The following is a 23418-nucleotide window of genomic DNA, read 5'->3' as shown; positions in this document are numbered from 1 at the left end:
TCAGCTTTAAGACAAGCCATGATATATTAATTTTAACATTGCTCAGACATTTTATACAGTCTCTAGCTTCCCCCTCTTCCCAGTAGCAACCTTCCTTAACGTTTCTTTCTATGTGCCATGGGACTGTACATCTCACAAACCACTAATCTGGAGTAAAAAAGAGCTGATAAAACTTTGAACAGATGTTACCTTGGCAACAAGATTCCTGTACTCACCTTGTTCAAAGATTTCACTGAAATAGTTACACTCCCACAATGACAAGTACAACTAACACTGGTGAACCATTTTACACAGTTCACAATAGGTATGTAACTGTATTGAATAGAAGTTTCTGGCTTGAATCACTGGAGAAATAGAGAATGTTTGAAACATATAAGTACTCTCAAATTTTTTAAATCGCCCAGTAAAAGGTATCAAAAAACACTGAAGATACACATGCTCGTGTCTGTAGCATAAATAGTGGGGCCACATAAACCATTACAGTACCTTAAAGAACCATCGGCACCATTTCAGGCCCTATAGAGCAATCACATAACTATTTCTTCTCCCATTCTGTTTAGGCAAACAGAAAAAACGTTTTTTTAATTTTAAACCTAAAAGATAATATCATTTGTGGAATCCTGGACTTTAAATTGAGTTTTCTGAATGTCACGAATGCTGTTATCATTAGTTGGCTCTGTTGAGTGCTCAAAGACTGTTGATGATTTATTACTGAAATCTGAATCCTTTAATACATGTCATTAAACTACTATTTAGCAATTATTTTATAATTATATATTTATACTTACATTTTTATAATGATTATATTTAAGTGTTTGAAATTTTAAATAATAAATTGATACATAAAACACACTTTTTGATATATTGTACGTCATCTGTGTGGGAGCCCAATGTGAGCCCAACTGGCATTTTGACTGGGCAGCAGTTTGCCAGGTGCATTTTGTTCTTGGAGTACCATCTCCCCTCAGCAATTATAATACACATTAAGGACCACGTTCTGCTTCCCCAAGAAATCTAGCCACCAGCAGAGTTCATATTTATTCCCCAGTCTAAATACCTTTTTTGAGAGGTATGATGCATAACCTAGAATTATTTTTGCATAAAGCATTTGCATCACATTGCCATATCTCAATTAAATATATGACCTTTTGGACTGCGCTTAGTAAAAGGAATTGCCATGGATACCTGGGGCATGCTGAACATCTGACTGTCACTCAGCTCCTGGGGGGAGGAAAGGAGGGGAACAGATTGTGAATGCTAAAGAGCAAAAAAAAGTATGTATTAATCCTTTTTTTTTTAAACTAATGCATTATATCCTCTTTTTTTGCAGTGTGCACCAAAACACACAACAAGGCAACATGTATCCACTGTGCAGCGGAGGAAACAAGCTGCAGCATCAGAGCACCTGAAAACAAATGTGGGGGGATTTGTCCCAGCCACACCCAAAGCACTTTAATGCTTCCCTCCAGGGGTAAACATCTTCAAATGATTGAAAGATCCAGCACAAATATTTGCATGACTGCCAAAGTCGATAGAGATAAATAATATTGTAAAGAGTACGGTCTAGACCTGCTCTATAGGAAAAGTGCAACGAGATAACTTCTGTTATGAATTGGTGCTATATAAATAAATAAATTGAATTGAATTGAAATACTCAAGGTCTTTAAAGATAGTGTTTAATGCAGGAGGGCGTAACATCAGGACGTCAGCACATCCTGCGGCGGCTCATGAGAGGACAGTTGACTGAGTGTGTCTGGTGTGAGTGGCCTAACAAACTTGATTTCTTCCTGCCAGTGACATATTGAAATGGAATGTTTTTTAGGCTACTCTCCATGGCTGACACGGCCCACTTACACACTCATCAGCAAGACCTGCTCTGCGCTCTCAGCTGCTTTGTTCCAGCTGATGTCATCTAAACCTCGTCCCTCCAGGGTTGTTTGGGGTAGATAAGACACCCTCTTCCTCCACTGCAGAAAAAAGGGGGCTGCTGCTATGAAGATGGATTACCCAGCTGGTGACACTAGTTCCCTTTCTGCAGAAGCCACAGTGGAGTGCTAACGCAATTAAGCCTATTAATCTTCAACAAAAGGGGTTCACAGCTACCTCTTATGATTTTGCACCTCTCTGTACAGGTGCATAACTAAACAGAAGTACACAGACATGCGCGTAGACAGACTGTACATGCATGCAAACAAAATGATTTTATCTGGTCTAAATATATACAGAAAAACATTAATAAAAGGAACAAGCAAGAAATATAGCACTCGTGCTTATCAGAAAGCTGATGTGTGAAACCAGGATGTCATTTGTTCCCTCATTTGCAGTTCACTCATTTGCATCAGTGGCCTGCTTTCACTAAAGTCTTGTGATTTTCAAAACAACCAGCAGGATAAGACTGAATAGTGGTAGTCGACCTACAGACAGGATAGCTATTGTAGCTATGTCGTTGAAGCGCTTTCGGTAGTCAGAAAGACTAGAAAGGCAAGTACAGTCCATTTACCATTTACCATCTATTGGGCAGCCGTTTAAAAGACAACTGTTCTAATCATTACCACATCAGATGCTGAACATTTTTATTGTGTGGCATACAACACAGGGGTGTATGTGTGTATGTCACAGATGAGATAAAAGGGAGATAATAAGCAAGATATATAATCATCACATTTATAGGCTCTGGCATGTGCAAGCTCTATAAACATTATTATTCCACTTCCTAGCTGGCAATACAGTCCGTCATCATGGCAAAACATTTCCTTTTTATGTAATAGAATAGGGACTGTTGAATGGTCTGAGCAAAATATAATTTATTTAGTGTGAGTGAAAGCATTAAAATATATTTCTCAACATCAAACTGACTTTTAAAACTACCAGAATAAAGACAGTGTTCCATCTACTAATTGCCCATTATCATATTTATCTTAGTGCACCAAAGAACTAAATGGCTGCAGTACATCCATCTTACAGTTACAGCTGTAACAAAAAGAATTCCCTTATTTTAATTATTCAAGAGTAATTCATTAATTACACTTTAGTGATTCAAATCTTGAACCATTCATTATTTATCACAGAAGTTGGTCATTGTGTGATTTATAGTTAGGAATAAGTGAGAGCACTGAAGGACAAGTGCATGCAGTGAATTTCAAGAAAAACAAACAACACAAAGCATCTATTTAATATTGGGACAGACACTGCCTTTTCATTTATCACTTCAAGAGGATGTCAATTCATGTCACACCAAAGACAAATGTGAAATCAATTTGAACTATGAATTCAAAACAACAGAATCAAAAAGGTCCAGGTGCTGAGAGGTTGAAATGTGTGATGGAAGTGGCACAGGGCGAGTGAAGGGCAACAGCAGCGAAACCACTATGCAAATTCCCCGCCACTTTGTTTGACAAGCAACAACACTGCTTTGTATATATGCAAAGCCTGGCAAGACACTGTGCACACTGCCCTGCTGTCAGAGCAGAGTCATGCTAGAGTGGTGACACCCAATGGATGAACCCTGTCTGCAATGAGGCTACTGGGCCACACTTTACACTTCATTCAGACAGGCACAGACAAACAAATGCTGCACACATCACATCTCAGGGGTCAAACGTGGCAGGATGCTAAGATCACCCTCTGTTCCTCAGAAACGAGTCAGAAGTTGAATAATTTTTAGCCTTTATCATCCCCGCTGAGGTGAAAAGTACTTGATTAGCACTTTGAATTTACTCAGCAGCTGGTCTGTTTGGTCACGACTAAAGAGCTGGAGATAAAACATGGCAAACCCCATTAACCATTACTCAGTTAGGCTTCATGCTGCTTTTTCTCTTAGCTGTTCTGTGCGTGTCCCCCCCACATCTGAGGACTGCATCAAAATCTCTCCATGGACACTGAGCAATAAAATATACCACAGTGACTGTAGCCATCTGGCGTACCTTGATTCAGTACTTTTGAATTTCTAAAAATTCTTAGTTCTCTGACTGTTTGGTCATAAAAATTTTGCATTGCATTAAAATGGAATATCCTGCTATGTTAGAAAGTCAATTAATTCCTATAAGGGAATGTTTTAAAGTATTTATGGGGCATTCTTGCATTATTTATTTTTTGATAGGAGACAGTAGAGAGGTGACAGGAAAGGAAAGGTCCCCAGCCGAACTCTAACCTGGTGATGTTGCTGTTACATGGACAGCATTGTAAACCCCTTATGGAGTCAGATCAGTCTTATTAATAATGAATGTACACAGAAGGATTCACAAATGTATTTTGGGATTTATATATAAATGATTCTCTCTATGGAAATAATTCAATTAAAAATTCAATGCACACAAAATAATTATCGTTGTATATAAATGTAAAACAATCCACATATAAAAAGATTCATAAATGTATTTCTGATGCACACACAATTTTTATTTCCCTGTTGATGAATGGTTTAAATATCACAACACAATTGTCCATTATAAAATTAACAGGAACCTGTGGTTATCTGCCTTGTTCTCCTGTGGGGTGTTTGGACACTGAGTCATGACACCATGACTCTCTCCAGCACCGGAGCAGCAGAGAGAGGCTCCGAGTAGCATGTTGCTGCAGTAGAGGAGGCTGCAGTTTCAGCACTGCATAGCTGAATGAACCGAAGTTGTAGGACCCTTGTTTTTTGCGACAGCGCCACCCACCAAATGGATAACCAAGGACTGCATTTCTAGGTTATGGACAATATGGATGACAAGCAGAGTGTGAGTACTGAATGTGAATCAAGGTTTATTTGTTATGGTAAAAACAATTCTGGTGTCTTGAATTGGACAGCAAAGTTAACGTTAGTTAGCCTATGTGTGAGTAACAGCTAACTATAATAGTCTTAAAGGCACTACAAACAATCATCTGTTAGCTTAGGATTGCTTGCAGCAAAACAAACTGTTTTACTAGCACAATTTTGGCAAGCCCAACTAGGTGGAGAGGGACCTGGATGCAGACATAATGGCGGACATCCGCAAGAGCCACCTCTGTCCTCAGCAGCGGAAGTTGGTCTTCTTCATGTCGTTTTTGCGTGAACATCTACATTGTACGTATTCCACTTTTGGGCCGGAAAATGGAAAAGACGAAACACAACAACTATTCACTGATTTAGGTGAAATTGGAGCATATTTTATGGTTTTCCCTCTGATGTCCGGCTGCTCTACCGCAATTCTCTGTGATTTACGCAGTTTCCTGATGGACAGATACCATCACCATAGCTCCGTCAGCCATGCAGCTAATGTAGCTGACTTTGCCCAGACTGGGAGTGAGGAGCACCGGGGGAGTGAGGAGGTTTTCAGGCCTGGGGTGGGGGTAGGTGGGGGGAATGCTGGCGGGGAGCAGTCCCAGAATAGGCACCAGAAACAGCTATAAGTACATTTACTCAAGTATTGTATCAGAAATACATCTGTGAACCTTATCTTTTTATATCTGGATTTGTTTTGCATTTATATATATTATTTGTGTACATTAAAAAATCTATGTAATGTAAAGAGAGTAATTTATATATAAATCCCAAAATACATTTGTGAATCCTTCTGTGTTATTAATGAGACTGATCTGACTCCATAACCCCTTGGCCACCAAGACACCAAAGTAATTTTGATGGAGCAACTATATATATATGTATGTATATATATATATTGGTGTAGTGAACTTAATATTTCACTCTAGAATTTTCATTTTACATTTCATTGATCATTATGTAGGTGTTCACCTGTTTGAGATACCTGCTTAAAGATAAATGTACCTTCCCTTCAGGATGCATGTTTTAATGCTTTGTAGCTCTCTTGGTGAAGGGAGTATTGGATTCAAGGAGGCAGTGGTGAATGTGATGAATGTGACAGTCGTCCAATATTGCAACCAGCTGGGGGCAACATCACATTGGTGATGACTTAAACTGAATGTTACACATTCAAATTTGAACAAGATGTTACATTTGGAAGTAGTGAGTATTGTCTAGCATAAGATGTGTCTGTATTAATATACATGAACACGGCCTCCAGGGATCCGTACCTGGCTAAAAGTAATGAGAACACATGCAAGGAGAAGTCAAGCCATCCTCACAGTGGGGTAAAAGCAGAACAAAATGTGTAAATGTTGTGTTACCTGTTACTTTCTTGGAGTGGTTCGCTGCCCTTCCGCCAAGAGACCACACCCCAAGGAGACATCTTGGGCTTGCACTCAACAAGCACATCTCCTCCTACCTTCACCAGTGTCTGGCTCCTCAGTTGGTTGTGAGAGAAATCTGGGGCAACAGCTGAGACAAGAGCAGCATATTAAAGCATGTTTGTAAAAGCGTCACATCTCTTTTCCTCCAAATTATCTGATAATAAATTTATCTCTGATCATATTTGTCAACATTTGTTGTCATATTTGCATTAATGTGTTTGGATTACATTCTTTACAATCTGAATAATTAGTGATCAAAAAGCTGAGATGCGATGTTGTGGAGATCTATTATTGCTCTCAGTTAGGATGCATGTGATTCTTCATCAAATACACCCGATGACCATTCCCACATAATAACTTTCCCTGGCTATGCACAACTTTAAAAATATGTGCCCTTTTCAAAAGGTGTGCAAATGTCCAACATTGGTCCTGACAATTTTTTTTGGGACTCTTCACCTTGAGTTTGACCAGTACACTCGGCTGTTGAGCCTGATTCCTATCAGCAACATGATCAGGATGAGACATGTTGGAGGATGAATACTGGCTGCTGCCAGCCTAGAGTGGAGAGTGACAGGCTTGACAGGGCAGATGCGCAAGGCTGGTGAACAAAGCAGCTCTGGCATACATCACTGTCAGCCGGATGCATTCATCTTATAATTAATGCTTTCCAATTAGCGGCCAATAAGAGAGAGGCCAGAGGTCATCTGGCGGTATTGAGCAGAGGAAGAAGATGGGGCACACGTGAGAAAAAATATGGACAAATGTATGCTTGCGCACACGTCTCCATGCCAACGCACATACTGTATGCACGCATGCGTGATTGTGCACACAGACACCCACACACACCAAGCCAATGACTTACCTATAACTCGGAGCTCTGCATTGGAGTAGACCTCGCCGTACTTATTCCCAGCCACACACTGGTACATTCCTGTGTCGGACAGGGTAAGACGACTGATTGACAATGCCCCATTGGCAACCTGTATGCGCTCCTATGGACAAAGAGACACATGCCTTTAATATGCCTTATACCCAGTGCTCATCTACATAAAAACAACCAGCCAGTGGGCCAGTGAATTATGGTCTGGATCTGATAGACGTGGCAATAAATCTAAGTTTTCATCACTAATGGAGGGAAAGGCTTGGGTGGATGGAGGCAGGCTAGCAGAAAATGACCCTAATCAATCTGCATGTTTATGAGAGTGAAATAAAACCATGCCCTATTTATATCTCTGACTGCACCACAGGGCCTGTTTCCCCTTCAGCAGGAGGAGGGGATAAGAGGGGAAGGAATATCGTAACATCTGAGGTATAATGCATTGAGAAAATTGCTTTTTTGATAGGTATGCCACATAAGTGCTGTGTACATGGTCGAGCTGTATCTCCTCTTCATCTGTTTGGACTATCGTTTTTGCATTCCTGCGGGAGAAATCTTGCTCGTCGCTGAGCCATCAAATTAAGATCTACTTAAGGACGGCTGGGCCCGATAAACTAAAATCTCAGTTGGATCAGTGCATCAGTTGGACATTTAATCCTCAATATACGTTTATCTCTATCTATGAACTTGGGTTCTCACTAAACTCCTTCACTGCAATATTTAATCCTTAAGCTGTTTTCATACATCTCTATGCCGCTGTGGCAGGTTCTGCCTCCTTGTGCCCTTCATGTCCTGTGTTTTTCTCGGGCTCACCCATAATGTCATTAGAGCATTTCCATAGGGTGTCTGAGCGGCCTGAACTCACAGGGGATTAAAGTACTGCCACATGAAAAGACTGTCCTCAATGAAAAATCACAAACTAATCCTGTGTTTGAGCAGGTTGTGCCTGAATTTCCATAACGCTATGCGGCTCTGGATGTGCAGGGGCGAATATCCCTGCTGGCAAGGGAGGCAAACGGTGGTGTATATAAGTAGTGGCGTATATCAGTCTGTGCATGAAAATCACTCCCATTTATGGCTGCTATTAATTAAGCATGAAGTTCCTCTCAAATCAGCAGTTTTTCATGCAGGGACCCGGGGGGACCATCTGTACGCCTTATGCTGAAGGAAAATTATTGGCAATGTCATTTGCCAACAACACTGGGTTGATTCATTTGATATAAAGCTGCAAAAACATGTAAAAGAATGGATGGCATGAAGATATGACTATGACTGTGACTATACTATGACGGAGCTTCTTGGGTTTGATTGCTGTCTACAGCTATGTCAGAATTACTAATTACTGGAAGCCTTTGTGAGAATGATGCAAATTCTACAGCTGTAAAATTTAAACAAGCTATTTTATATTATCATAACAATATCAATCCACTACTGTGGATATAATGTAATATGTAGTAAAAGGTGGAACATAATCTTTTTCTTTCTTTCTCTTCTTCATATGCAATGATGCAAAAGAAACAAAAAGCAACAAATATGTAATGTGAAATTGATTTAGATCTGACAAGTTTGAACTCATAAACAATAAAAGGAAAATTTCCTGGCAGGGTTTAACAACAATATATTATTAGTGCTCACCAGGGTAGAACTGTGAAAGAAATCTGCTAATTCCATTCACAGATATTTCATTAATCTACTCCACATGCATGAGTAAGAAAGAACTATGAGAAGACATGAACTAAGCTCAACAGTGGCTTTGCAATAGCAAGAACAAAAACTCTAAGCTCAGCCTCTTTGCTCCAATTGAGCTTGAATGAACAGGGAAGGCAGGAAAAAAGAAAAAAACATCTTCCCAGTCCTAATCAGGATGTAGTGGACTGCATTAGAATTATATCACCCATTCCTGAAATTCTAAGGCTTTGACATTAGAGTCCTAACAGGAATAATCTCAGTTCAAGTACATGGTGGTCCCACTCTACTCTAAATGGACTAAATCCTGTTTCATGGTGGAGTTTCCCTTTAATTGCACAGCCACTTAATCCTGCATCCATTGTCAATAAAGCAGCAGAGAGTGAGGTCCTTAAGATGAAAACAGCCACAAGAAAAGAAGCATTCCAATAAACCATTGATATTTTGACATAAGTTGGTAATAAAAAACATCACCTAGGAAAATACCAAGAGTCTCAAAATCTGCAAGGGCTGCATCTGAAACAGTCATACTGGTAGAACACAGCAGCATGTTAACGGGCTGTCCAACAAAGAGCCCAATAATTGTAAAACCAGTTTGAGAGGTACTTTTATTAGAGTGAAACACTAGAAATAGTTGGGGTTCTTAAACATTTTAAATTATTGACATTGAATGATTGAATGCACATATACTCGGCTATTTATATCACAAACCCATAGAAATCTACTGTACTGTATAGTCAATTTTCTCAACAAAATATATGGTCCGTAACTTATGTTTTGTTATTTTTATATATTGATTGCTCTATTTCGGTTGCCCAAAGTTAGAAAACTGTCAGCAGAAATAAGTTCCAGTGAACTATACAATCAGAAAGGTCTCAATTGATTCACTGTAATAAATAACAACAAATGGTGCATCCTCTCCCCACTGCTCCTTACATCATTGACCTTTCCCTCTTCCACTCATTAAGCCACTGTGGTTAATGGTGGCATTTCAAACAATGTAACACCTTTGCTGATTAATCCATTCACCCATGCATTCTGAATATATCCATTTATTATGTCTCAGTCACAGTCATTGTAACCTTTAATCATACATTCATTGCTTTGAATCCAGATGGCTGAGTGTGGCAAGGTGTGTTAGTAGTTGTGCCTATTTTTGAGGATATTTTTAAAGCAGTTGTGTTTTCTATTCAATGTATTCACTTCATAATAAAATGAGAAAGGGGTAGGAGTAAGGTCACAATAGCAAAAGAAAAAAAATGATGATACAGTAGAAATTGCTCGTCAAAATGCCCCCAATATTAAGAAACTCCCTAATAAGAGAAACAAAAATGTGATTTTTTTTCCCACACATAAAAACAGATGGGCTGTCTTGTTTTCTAACAAACAAACACAAGGGTGTTACCTTATAAAAGGTTTGGATAAAAATGTTAGCCAATGGCTAAACAGATTGTTGATTATTCTTCCCTGATAGCAAGCCAAATCAGTTTTTTTTATGAGAAAGAGGCTTGGCTGTGAGTGTCGCCTCTAGTAATATACAGACAGACTGGGTTCATTCCAACAACATGTATACCATTCAAGTACTGATCGATATCCTCTGGTGTGTTTGTCGCCTTTTTTGCATAATAAAGCAAATTAACATAATGCCTGTTTATTTATCAGGTGCAAGCTGTGCGTGAGTGTCCAATCAATCTTTTCCAAACAACTTGGCTAAAGGATCTGATATAATAATCCAATATGATGAAGGAATTGAATATTGAATCATATTTTTGCAAATGCCAACAACAGAGTTCAGTTTAAGTTAGATATACAAGTAGGCTGGTTTGAGCCACAATAGGCTCATCTCTCCTCATTGTACCCATAATGTGAATTCAGGGGGGCAGGGAACTAAAATGAAAGTAGGATATACAGTGTTTATACAGAGAATCTTTCTTTTTCGTCTTTGGTGGCACAGGATTAATAACTGCACTTGGCGAAGAGAGATTTAACAGAAGATTAGAGTAGCTCTTACATCACTGTGCTTTCCAGACTAGCATGAAATACTTGGCCTGTTTACAGTTTAGTCTCTTAGCACAGCAAAGCACAGTAGACACAGTCTAATTCCTTTGAAATAAATGCTGTTTGCAGAAGTGAATAACATAATGTATTGCTGCACAGGAGGCACTGTGCTGTAATGAAAAAGACAATAATGCATGGTAATTAGTCAGTAAAGCTTGAAAAAACTGTACAATAAAGCTTTGAAAATACAGTACATCTGTGCCAAAGCTGTTGTCATAAGGCTAACCTTGGAAGCAAAACTTTATCTTCAAATATAAAGACATGCTACCGCTGGGCAGATCTTACCTCTGCAGACTCCAGGTTCTCTCCATTTTTCATCCACCTGTAAGAAGGCTTTGGCTTCCCTGTGGCTTTACACTCCCAAACCAACGAGTCATCAATGAGCTTCTGGACATCTTGGGGTTTCTCAATGAGATGAGGAGGGGCTGGAAACATGGAAAATGTGAGAGTAAAACTTGTCGGCTTACAAATTTTCATATAGACAAAATAATATCCAGATGAAAGAAGAGAGGAGTTGGCACAATGTTTTGTAGCGTGATGATGATGATGATGATGATGATGAACAATTGTACCTCCTTGATTGAGAAAAATGTTTTAAAAAGTGCTTGCTCATGGTGGAATTTGTTGGGTCTCTGTAAATAATATTATAAAGAGTACGGTCTAGACCTGCTCTACAGGGAAAAGGAAAAGTGCAATGAGATAACTTCTGTTATGAATTGGCGCTATATAAATAGAATTGAATTGAATTAATATGTAGACGTCTAACCAGAAAATTGATCATAGCTTGTAATAACAGAAAATGTAAGTTGAAATGTCAACTCTGTCTGACGCAGTATGCCTGTTGCTATCATCCTCCTCCTCTTTTCATCCCTCTCAGGGGGGAGAAAGCAAATACACATTCCTGTGATACAAGGATCACTGACATGGATTGATTTTATTTTACTATTTCATTTGCTGTGTGTATAGGTATACATATGCATATACATATATAGAAAGATATAGGTACATATGTATATGTCTTGGCATAATAACAGATGAGGTACAGGATTGCCATTTTTGCCATTTGTGCCTGTGTTAACACTGTCTATCAGATTAATGGTCGGTGGATGATATCCTGTTTATTCATAAGATATTTGAGGTTCCCTCCAGCAGCCAAGATGCCATGCTTTCAAGCATGGGAAAATTAGACATGTGGGGAAACTGTATTCATTCTTTAGAAAGAAAGTGTAGCAAAGGAATAATTAAGTCAGGATAGATTTAAGGATGGGAGGAGTAATGTTTTGTGCCATGGACATCAGACACTGCGCCCCCCTGGACTGAAGACTATAACACAAGAAGTCCAAAGATCACTCTCTTTTTCCGGAAAGCCCTTGCTTGCTCTTCGCTTCCGCTCCCTTGGGTTACACTCTACTCTTTGCCTATGTGGGCGGAACCCAGAACTCAGCTGGGCCCGCCCGGAACTCAGCTGAATCCCCGAGCCGCACTGAACGTGCTGAAGGCCGGCATCCAGCCAACTCTGAGAGAAAGAACTCTGAATTCAACAAACTTTGAACGCTGCCAGCGCGTCCATCACACCCAGCCAAGTGGGGATGTGCAAATAATAATAAGTAATAATTATTTTCACACATCCGAGGATGCCAGTGAGCTGGCCCATGTGAGAATTGACAGTGCGTCTCCCTCCCCCCTCCGGATCAACTTCTCCCCTGGCCATCTGAACCACCAGATGGAACTTTACTTTTCCTGTGATATTGGGATTGATGCTGTAGATTAATAAGAGTAATTAGGGAATGTACATCTTGCTAAGATATCATTCACTGCTTTATCTGATATACGTTGGTCCTCATTCATTCATTAATTGTTCATTGCTGTATTCATTGCATTTATTCACTCATTTGTATGTAGTTATTAGTTGTGTGTGTCGTTAGTAGTTCAGTAAATCTTTAATTTACAAAGAACTTAATTATATGGTTTGTGTGTATGAAATATTATGGTCACTATTCACGAGTCAAGAGCTTAGTAGCAACCTCCAGAATTGACATTGAATTAATTAATTGGCTATTGTTTTCCCATTTTTAAGGTGAATTTAATGAGTTAAATTATGTTATTTAGTATAAATATTGATTATTTCTGATAGCCCGAAGTTGAGTGCAATCACTCTAGTTCATCTTTTGTACCCATAAATGTGGTTACGATGCAAATATTTGGTGAACCCCTTTGAGGCTTATTAATTATCGTTACATATTTTTGGTGCTGCCTTTATTAAGTTGTATTAATGCTACAGTTTATATGCTTATCTAAGTCGGCTTCAATTATTACCATGTGCTCACAGTAATTAAGCTTTATAAGATGTAGCAAGAGCATTGCAAATTTGAATTATCATAATTTAAATTATAGGATATCAAATCAAGATGTTGTTAGTTTCTTGTGTTGGTCCTTTCAGTCTATGTGTTGAATTTTTGGTGATGGGACTTTGCATCCCACATCTATTGCTTTCAGTTTAAGGTACGTTATCACTGAAGTTCTCCTTTTAAGGTTTCTTTCAGTTTCCTAGTGTGCTTCTAGTAGAACAAAAGTGATGAAAACCAGATCCATATACATTAGGGTGGCTCCTGGTACCATAAAAACCCTCCATTCAATACAATCTGAGTAAATGATGGTATAATTATACAGGAGGAGAATTGATTCCTGCTGTGTCATGCAAGTAACTCAAGGCTAGTCAATTATTAAGCCAAAAAAACAACATAAAATTAGATCTGTAAAGCTCTCTCTGTGTAATGCTCTGTACATTCTGGATGATGTGTAGGTAGGTCAAGCTACAATCATCCTATATCACACAAGGCCAGTGGCAGGACAAGAGTAATGGCTAACCGCACTTTTCCATTCCACAGACCTCACCTAATGCCCCTCTCAAGGATTGACCTTTGTGGAGGCTTTTCAGTAACAGTACAAATCCTGCTCTAATTGGCTTCTGCTATACACTATTTTGCCTTCGAGTAAAGCAGGATAACACAGCGAGAAATTCAATAACTGCAAATGTATCCCCACACTATTTCTGCGCAGTACAACTTCAGCATGCGGTCGATGTGTGAGCTAGAGTGTGTGATTGTGGGTGTTCAGAAAGACAGAGCGAAGACTGATAAAAAGAGGTGGATGTAGAGACCAGAGGGGGTATTTTTGCGATCTTGTGTATTTATGTTGGAGTCCTGCACAGATTCAACATCAAAATCCGTCTAGTATCAAAGAAATATTTGTATTCGTGAATCTTGTGTCGTAGGCCTCTAAGATCCCTTTGGCAGACGAGGCTGGATAAGGTCATTAACATTTAACTTGTGTGGAGGCTGTGCTGTTGCCGTCTGTGCAAACAGTAAAAAGGGTTACAATTTCCTTTGACTGAAAGCTACTGTTTCTGTTATTTATCCTTCTACAGAAAAGAGACATTTATTCTCAAACTATGTATGTAACATCTACACTAACCTCTTAATTGTAGTTGCTTTGTTACAAATGTTAGAAAATAATAGATAATTTTATTCACATTGATATATTTTTCAATTTCAGCTTTATTACCAGTCCATAAAGCTGAAGAAAACTATGTGGTATGTGTCTTAATGTGTGTTTAGAAAATAACCCACTAGATGGTAGAAAGTTACTCAATAAGACTCCGCCATCACCAGTCATTTAGCAACACATCCATTCATGTAACTGCAATCCTCCATCAGAGCCTGGCTGAGCTGCCCCACCCACTGCACCTTTCAGGACTGCATTGTTGTTGCTTTTTTTCCTCCTTGCTGTCAGGGTCCCTCACTCTATTCCTGACCCGCTGCGAACGTATCGACTCTCAGTCAACGCTTACCAAATGAAAGCAGGCAGTCCATCTCTGGACGCATGGCAAGCACGCACAATCAGAACAAATGCCAAGTGGCTAAAGCAGAGGAAAGATGGGAATTTCCCTTATCAGTCAAATCACTTTTTCATTAAGATATAATTAATCTAATTTCACCTCTAGCTTAAAACCAAAAATGAGATTCTAAAGCCCCAATGGCCCCAAATTTTCAAAACACTTTTGTAAATTTTAAATACATCTCCTTCATATCCAGAACAGTCAAAAGAAACTCAAAACACATTAGGCCCGCTATATTAGTTGGATTTAAGACAGAAAAAGCATTTTCGCATCTTGGTACACTAACATTGACATTAAAAGTGTGGGAATGTTTTAACAATGACCAAAGTGCCACCATAAAGTAACATCTTCATTTCTTCCTGTCTAGCACAAAGCCCAGCTCTCTTTCCACTGTAGCTTGCTTGGATGCACAAGAGATACCCTTATTGATTCCCCCATTGGCTTACACTGCTGTCGAATGTCTCAAAGGCTTAATTCAAAGGGAGTTCAAAATAAAATTACTGATTTTTATCACCTGGCTGCAGACAGCAGGGGAGAGGCAGAGAGAGAGAGAGAGAGAGAGAGAAAACACATGAAAAATGAGAGAGGAGCCACAGCTCAAAACGACAAATCAAGCCTTGGTGGATCACAGTGTGCTCCTGGGCTGTTATAGCGAACGAGGCTAAGAGCTTCCAGGGCTGTTGTAAATAATGGCAAATTGTTTAATGCCCCAAATGACTTATTTTTGACAGCTGACACAGCATGACTTGAAGGGGAGAAAATCAGAAGGAAGAAAACATCAGTCGAGATCGGTCGAGGTGGAAGGAAAATCCATAGATTGTTCAAAGAGAAAGTTAACTGGCAAACCTGAACAGAAAAGTCGTGGTAAAAATATTATGGAAATATAAATGTAATGAAATTGTTTTATCCATTTATTCATGACCAAGTCATTAATTATTATGGAAAGTTACCAGGCTAGGCTAGGTTTTAAACTTGTGAGGGCAGAGAGGTTTGCAAACTTTGATTATTTATACAGTATGAATAGACAAATAAGATTTATAATGTTAGCGTCCTCCTCTCTAAATTTGTTCCTTTCTCCCCAAGTTTCAGCCTATTGTTGATACAGTAAGTCACAAAAATTATGAATCTTATGCTCCCCTAATTCAAGTTTAACTCAAAGAACAAGATCAATTCTGGCTCCAGATACTTAGTCTGTGTCTCAATTCCACACTACAAACTAATTGTTTACAGTATATACTATGTATGGTATATTGTTTGCAGTTATAAGAAATAAATATAACCAACCGAAAAGATGTAAAACTCATAAAATAAACTTATATAATATGGAATTGAGATAGTGTTGGTCTAACCCCAAAATTTTTCCAGAGCTTATTACATTTTAATGTCACAATGGCCTAACCCTATTTTTTTGTTATGTACTAAATGAACCATACATACTATTTTTCAGATTTCTTGTATTATTAGCACAGAAAGCAAGAAAATACTTTACAACTGCTATATATTGTATGGGCAAAAAAAAAAGAGCGATGAACGGGGAATTTAGCTGGACACCTTGTGACCAATGAAGTCGGCCATGTAACTAAAAAGAAAAAGAAATCCCTGAGGTCTGGACACCCTACAAGTGTAATCTTAGTGAGGTGTCCTATAGGAAGAAATGAAATCACATAACTTTAACTTGAAGATTAGTCACAACAATCTATTTCAGAAGTTGGAATAATTGTTGAATTGCAAAAATATAGATGGATCATAGATTTTTTGTTTTGGAATGAAGTGGCTGTAGTTATCATGACTTCTAACATTTGAACTAAATAGGTGTGACTCCGTGACAATGAGTGAATCTACTAACCCCCTTCCCGTGGATCCAGATGCTGCTGTGCAGATTATGTCCCTGACATATGCGCCACTGGTCTATGTATAGTACATTTAACAGCTTTGATCTACAGTCAAGTTGGATGTCAATCATGATGCCATCTGGTGGAACCCAATACAAAGCTCATCCACAAGGTTATGTCCAAGGGCTCAGCCTCATCCGCATCACTCCTTTAATCTGGATCAAAATATTAGAGGCATCATGGCTGACAGCCTTTAATCATTTTGATGTGCTGTTAAAACGAGCCACCCTCCTCATGTACGTCACACAAGCCTCTGCCGATCGCCGCTGACTGCTTTATAAGACCAGTTGTGTCTACTTTTGCTGCCTCTCAGTTTGAGCAGATGTTGTGCATGCTGGTCAAATATTCATGCATGTCATGATCACCGTATTACCGTAGAAAGAGAGCTTTCCTTTCACTGTGTTCATTCCCCTGGAGTTCTCGGCTATGCACTCGTACGTGCCGGCGTCCTCCTGCTGGAAATATGGGATTTCCAAGACGCCACTGGCTTTCCTCATGTCCACTTTCCTGGGGAAGGGTACACTGTCCACTCTCCTCCAGTTTATAGATGGTACTGGGCTGTGAGAAGAGACACAGAGAAGTTTAACCATGTGAAGCTTTATTATTATTTAAGGCTTGACACAAAGTAGAAAAGAACCGTTATCTCTCTCAAAGAAAATCTTGTGCTATAAAAAACTCCAATACACTTTTAAGATTTTAGTTATATATTGATTATTGTTTGACAGAAAAAGATTGAAACAAAACTGCTAAAATTAAAATTTCAATACATTTATCAAACATGTCTTCATACCTTTATTGAAAATGATAAAGCATAACAGACATGCAGACAAGCAAAATACTGATACCATGCACAAAAAATGCTTACAATGTCTCAATTTTCCCATTATATATACACATATATAACCTAATATTAAATCACAGTTCCTTAAATATTTGGACTTAACGTCTCAGATTTCCCTTAATTTTCAACAGTGCTCCAATTAACCTTAAATTATTTTATTGCAATCCTTAATATTTAATGCAAGAGCATGCTGAGGAGCACAACATTTAGGGCTTTTGTTTGTTTTTTTAAGGATCAAATTCAGCTGTTTTACACCATAAATGTACGTATTCCATGGTCACTCAACAATAATACTCATAAGGAAAGTTTGACGGCCTTATAAGGTGTACAATTATGTGCTTTCGTTCCCTTGTGAATGTAAAACTGAAAAAATTACTCTATAGAACTCCACAGAATTAAGTACAACTGTTCAGTAATCTAACTTTAGGCATATTACCTAGTCCTGTAATCTGGACTTCAGTACATTGTGTTACAAAATTTGATATCTGATATTTTAACTGAACATGTGCCCTCTAATTTCTTAGATGTGCAGCCTAGCTTGAAACACATGAGGACTGCAGAAAAGTGGTGAAACACATGAAAAATATCCCAGCACTCTTCTAGAAATATTTTTCTTTTATATGCTAGTGAGCATGCTGAGCCTGACTACTAGTGGGCTTACTTTCCCAGAGCGAAGCATTCCAGCTTCACAGTGGATCCTTTGGCAACATGAACAACCTCTGGAAACTGAACTTCAATCTTTGGCTCATATTCACCCATCACACCTGAAACAGAAATGCAAATGAGCATTGGTATTAGTGCAAAAAAAGTTGAATTCTTGATTTGTAACTCAAGCTAACCAATTCAGGCAAAAATAAAAATACAAGTTGTGGCTTCTGCTGTTGCTACACAGCTTCTGAAAACCCTTTTCAAGTAAAGCCCTCTTTTGACTTAAGCTGAAATGTTTTTCGACTTCCAACACTGTGCGATCTGAGCAGCAGAAACACGCTCTGCTCTCAGCGCTGTCACAGAAAGCTCTCCCATTGAAAATAATGAGAAAAAGAAGCCAAACTGCTTTTCAGTGGACGTGCAACAGACTAAGGTTGAATGGAAAAAACAACTTTGACAATTCATAGACGGTTTGAGCTTTTACATCCAGATGAGTTTCATCTTGTTGTAATGCCAACCGCTATGAACCAGAAAATGGGCCCATAAAATCCCCCTGGGTACCGCCACTGTGTCTACAAAGCATCCCATTCACTGTCGGTGAAGCAGCTCTGGTGGATTATAATATTGCTGCTGTGCATGCTAAAAATCTCTGCATAAAGGAGAAGACGGGAATGTGGGCTCTCTGGTGTTCTAGCTTTGGGAGAGACTTATTCATAAATCAAGACTGGAGTGTCTAACATTATTGGAAAAACGTGTATTTTTTTCTTCCCCTTAAATGACAACTAAGGTAAATTATATCAATGAATTTGTAATTGGGTGTACTTTCATTTCTCTTAGCTGTGCCAATTCTGGGTGCACAACATGGTATTTTAAGCCACTCTCATCCACCCGTGTAACAATAGGTTTTCCTCATTGCTGTAATTCAGGGCTGTGTTGCACAAATAGCTTTTGAGATGGAGGAAACAGGCCAATTTCATCTCGTTGATTTGGTGAGGCATGTGTTATCAGGATGGCTCCCTGATAGACTGTGAAAGCTCATTCAGATCCTTATCACAACTGTCTCATACTGGAATGTAACCACAGCACTATCACCCATTTTAGGCAGACGTGGAAGTGGACAGGTAATTGTCTCATACCATAACCTTTTGTTGGGGACACCTGTTCAATGTGCCAGCCTGCACCCCCTACCTGAGCCCCTGTCACTGTGAGGTAGGGCTGATGCTGCTGCTAGACCCGATGCCTCTGTGAAATAAAGGTATAATGAAAAAGGAAAGGAAAGAAGCAGGGAAGGAAAGCGTTCTGCAATTGCTTGAAAAAACGATCTCTCATGTCACACAAGCTATTTGCAATTCTGTCTCTCATCCAACAAATAGTGACGTAAGAAATTTCAGAATTTATTTCCACAGAATTCTATACCAAATGACCATTTATTCTTAATTTAAATTATATATATGATGACTTTGTTTTAAAATGCTATTAATCAAATGTAGAATGTTCCACCCAGTGCATACCTGGGTCCCACTTACACACTTTAATAACCAATTTTAAGGAACCCTCATGAAAAATGTTAATATTGGGGTGGGGGTAAAATAAAGCGCTACCACTAATACAAATAAGTTCATAGTTTCCAATAACAAGGCCTAACAAAGCTATTTGATAAGAGTTAAGGTTCACTCTTGGGAGGGTTTTTTATTGCACCAGATCAGTTGGAATTAATTGGAAGACAAAACCCCACATAAATGTCAAAAAAGACATTTCTAGTGAAAATAACATTTAGCTTCATATTTCTTGTACTGCATTGCATTGGATATATTACAATTAGATTACTTGCTGACAATGACCTTTCCTCTGGAGTGCCTTGATAAGCCCAGCCTAAAGCATCAGATCCACATGTTAAAGGACATGCTGAAATTAGCAAAGAAAGAGATAATTAACCTTTGAATTTCATTTGTATTCCTTAAAACCTCTTGTCCTACTTTCAGGTACCAACAAAGCCAGTTTGGCTTTTTATTTATCATGACCAGGACTGGAAAAAAATTTCAGCACTTTGATGCCAGCACAGAATGGAGGAGCTGCAGTTTTTAGTACTATTTAAAGTATAATGAAAAACATCATCTAAAGACATGATGAAAGTGGCAAGAGGACAATTTTGTTTGCACAAAAATTTAAATGTATAATGCATGGTGAGCCATGTGATTATCAAAACACAACACACAACATGGAGCCTAATGTGGGAATGCCTTTGTGGAGTGTGATATTTTTCATATTGGCATGTGTTATTGCATGTCCACTTCCTAGCAAGTGGATTATTTTCCTCATAGGGCAGCCACCTACAAAATGTAATGTATGCAACTAAAATGTGTATATACGCATAAAATATTACAAATTTATATTTTTGGGGAAATGCACTCTTAAAAACTTTGTGACTGCATTATTCTGTCAACACTAAAATAAACATTACTTTGTTTCTTCAAAGGGGTTAAGCTATAGCCTAGTAACATAACTGAGCAATCTCACAGGCCTTAAAAATGCAGTATATAAATTGTACAAATCTCCCTGTAACCAAATATGGAGGTCTAATGGAGAATTGGCTGTGTGCAATACTGATTAAATATATACTGTAACATCCAGATATCCAGAAATCATCTGGAAAACCATGGATTTGATTAGGCCGACATAAAAAATAGTGTGATATGCAGGCTAGTTAACCAGAGCAAACATCTTACAGTATGTGCTGCGGTCGTAAATTTTTGCATGTTAGTGGGTTAATGCATTTAGTGTGTTCAAAACCAGGGCTCACCATCACTGCGGAGCACTAATGGAGTGGGTGGACCCTGGACTCGGGTCTTTGTGACAGTGTTGGTCACCACACAGGTGTAATTCCCAACATCTGAGGGCTCCACTTTGGCGATGTACAGATTCCCTGTCTCCTGTGAGATGAAGCGGCGAGTATCCTGCTTCACAAATGTCGGGTACTCATTAAAGATCCAGGAAAATATGAGATCTGTGAATAAAGAAGAAAAAGGGAATTCTCACTTTAAATGAAACCAAAAATTGTTTTTCTTTTCTTTTCTCGGAGGGGGTCATGAAACAGGGTGGAGGGAGCTGGGATATTTTGGTTGTGGTGGTGGGGGTGGTGGTGTGTGATACATTTTAGACCTCCTGAGGGTAGCAAAAATGGTGACAAAGTTATATCATGCAAATGTGAAAATTGATGACAGGATCTGTGAGAGGTTACAAACAAATGTAATTATCTGGACTCACTTCAAATGATCATTTTTCATGTGCATGAGGTCTGCATACTCAACTAGGGATTTGGGAGACACTGGGGTATGTGTTGTCATGACTAATTACAGTTCCCCACACAGCCAACTAGAGTCAGCAACAATGATAGTTTCTAACAATTGATCACAACAACAAAAGGCATGGTAAAATGTAATGAAATGATAAAGAACATATCATGAATAAGACGGTGTAGTCCCTCATTCGTCCAGGAGTGTTCTATCGTAGAAAAGGTTTTAGTCGTAGTCATCTAGACACTGTTTTCAGAATCAAGACGTTTCGGCTCCCATCCAGAAGTCATTCTCAATTGTGAAAAAATGGGACGGGAACTAGAAATTTAAGCTACTCTGTGTTACATAAGCCCTGCCCTCAGGAAGGAATCTGCCTGAGTATCTGTTAATAGCTAGTTTCACCTGAAACTGACCTAATAGTTTCCAAGATAGCCCAGTAATCAGTAATCAGGCCTATTGTTTTCTGGCTGCATCTACTTCATCACTGTTAAGTACCTGATTAGCATGTGATTGGCGTGACCAAGGTGATAATACACTGTGATAGACTTGAATAGATAGATTGATAGATTGAATCTCAGACCACCATTTCTGTTCAAAGAGGGGTTCTCTTTTTTCACAAAAATGGCTTCCTTGACGCCCCGTTCAAACCAACTCTTCTCTCTACTTAGAATCTTCACCTCGCTGTCTTCAAATGTGTGGTTTGTAGCTTTTAGATGCAAAAGCACGGCGCTCCGTAATCCTGAGTTAGCGTGTCGTCTGTGCTGATAAAGTCTTTTGTGAAGTGGCTGTTTGGTCTCACCTATGTACCGTTCTTTGCAGTTTTCCTCACTGCACTGAATGGATTAGACTACATTGCTCTATTTCTGTGTGGGTAACTTGTCCTTAGGGTGAACGAGTTTCTGTCTTAAAGTGTTGCCTGGTTTAAAGAAAACAGGAACATCGTGCTGTCTAAAGATCCTTTGTAGTTTTTCAGATAGTCCAGATACATAATTAATGGAGACACCGTTCCTTCTTGGTTCTGTTACACTTTTGTCCTGTTTTTTTGGCTCTTTTAACTTTGTTGATAGCCCAAGTAGGATAACCACAGGCTGAGAGTGCCTTCTGGACATGCCTTTCCTCTTTCTTCTTACCCTCTGAGCCAGTGGGCACTTCTTGGGCTCTATGTTGTAATGTCCGGATTACACCCAGCTTGTGCTGTAATGGATGGTGTGAGTCAAAGAGCAAGTATTGATCCGTATGTGTTGGTTTCCTGTACACTTCTATCTGGAGCTTTCCGTCTAGAGTGTAGAACAATCAAGAAAGGCCGAGCGGTTCTCTTTGGCGTCCTCACGCGTGAACTTGATGTTGGGGTCCACAGTATTGATATGCTCTGAGAACGCTTCCAAGTCTTGTTTCTTGATTTTCAAGGTGTCATCCACGTAGCGGTACCAATGACTTGGTGGTGTGCCCGGGAACGAGGATAATGCCTTCTTCTCAAACAGTTCCATGTACAGGTTGGCCACGATGGGAGAGACCGGAGAGCCCATAGCACAGCCGTGAATCTGTCTGTAGAAGTGTCGCCGGAATTGGAAGTAGGTTGTGTTGAGACAGATGTCTAATAGTTTGCATATGTGTTCAGGTGTAAGCTTGGTCCTTTGCTGCAAGGTGGAGTCCTCCTGCAGTCTTCTCCTCACCGCTGTCACTGCTTCTGAGGTCGGGATGCAAGTGAACAAGGACACAACATCATAAGAAACCATAACTTCATCTGGGTCCAAGTGGAGATGTTTCACTTTGTGATTGCAATTTCTGTGTGTTTTCCACATGATGTACTGTGTTCCCCACCAGCGGAGCCAAGATTGTAGTCCAATGTTTGGCTATGTTGTATGTGATGGAATCTGTGCTGCACACCACGGGTCTGAGTGGAACATTTTCTTTGTGAATTTTGGGAAGGCCATAGATGCAAGGAATGGCTTCCCCAGGGTATAGTCTGTAGTACAGAGGCCTGTCTATCACCTCCTCCTCCTCAAGCTTCTATAGACAGTCTATAACCTTCTTCTTGTAGCCATTGGTTGAAT

At 39.2% G+C, this 23418-nt stretch overlaps 1 protein-coding gene across 2 annotated transcripts in view; it reads right to left on the bottom strand.

Moving 5' to 3' along the window:
* cntn4 (contactin 4) overlaps positions 1-23418 on the bottom strand; it is a 186356-nt gene that overhangs the window by 45762 nt on the left and 117176 nt on the right. For both annotated transcript variants that reach the window (XM_044182712.1, XM_044182722.1), the window contains exons 6-11: positions 20872-21075; positions 18085-18187; positions 16956-17140; positions 11078-11217; positions 7034-7163; positions 6109-6259 (exon numbers count right to left, since the gene is read on the bottom strand). In XM_044182712.1, the coding sequence (XP_044038647.1) occupies positions 6109-6259; positions 7034-7163; positions 11078-11217; positions 16956-17140; positions 18085-18187; positions 20872-21075 (913 nt within the window). The remainder of the gene's footprint in view (positions 1-6108; positions 6260-7033; positions 7164-11077; positions 11218-16955; positions 17141-18084; positions 18188-20871; positions 21076-23418) is intronic.

The sequence above is a fragment of the Siniperca chuatsi genome, linkage group LG2 (genome assembly GCF_020085105.1).
Source record: "Siniperca chuatsi isolate FFG_IHB_CAS linkage group LG2, ASM2008510v1, whole genome shotgun sequence".
NCBI lineage: Eukaryota > Metazoa > Chordata > Actinopteri > Centrarchiformes > Sinipercidae > Siniperca > Siniperca chuatsi.
Note: the sequence above shows the minus strand (reverse complement) of the source record. Positions and strands in the feature narration are given on the sequence as shown.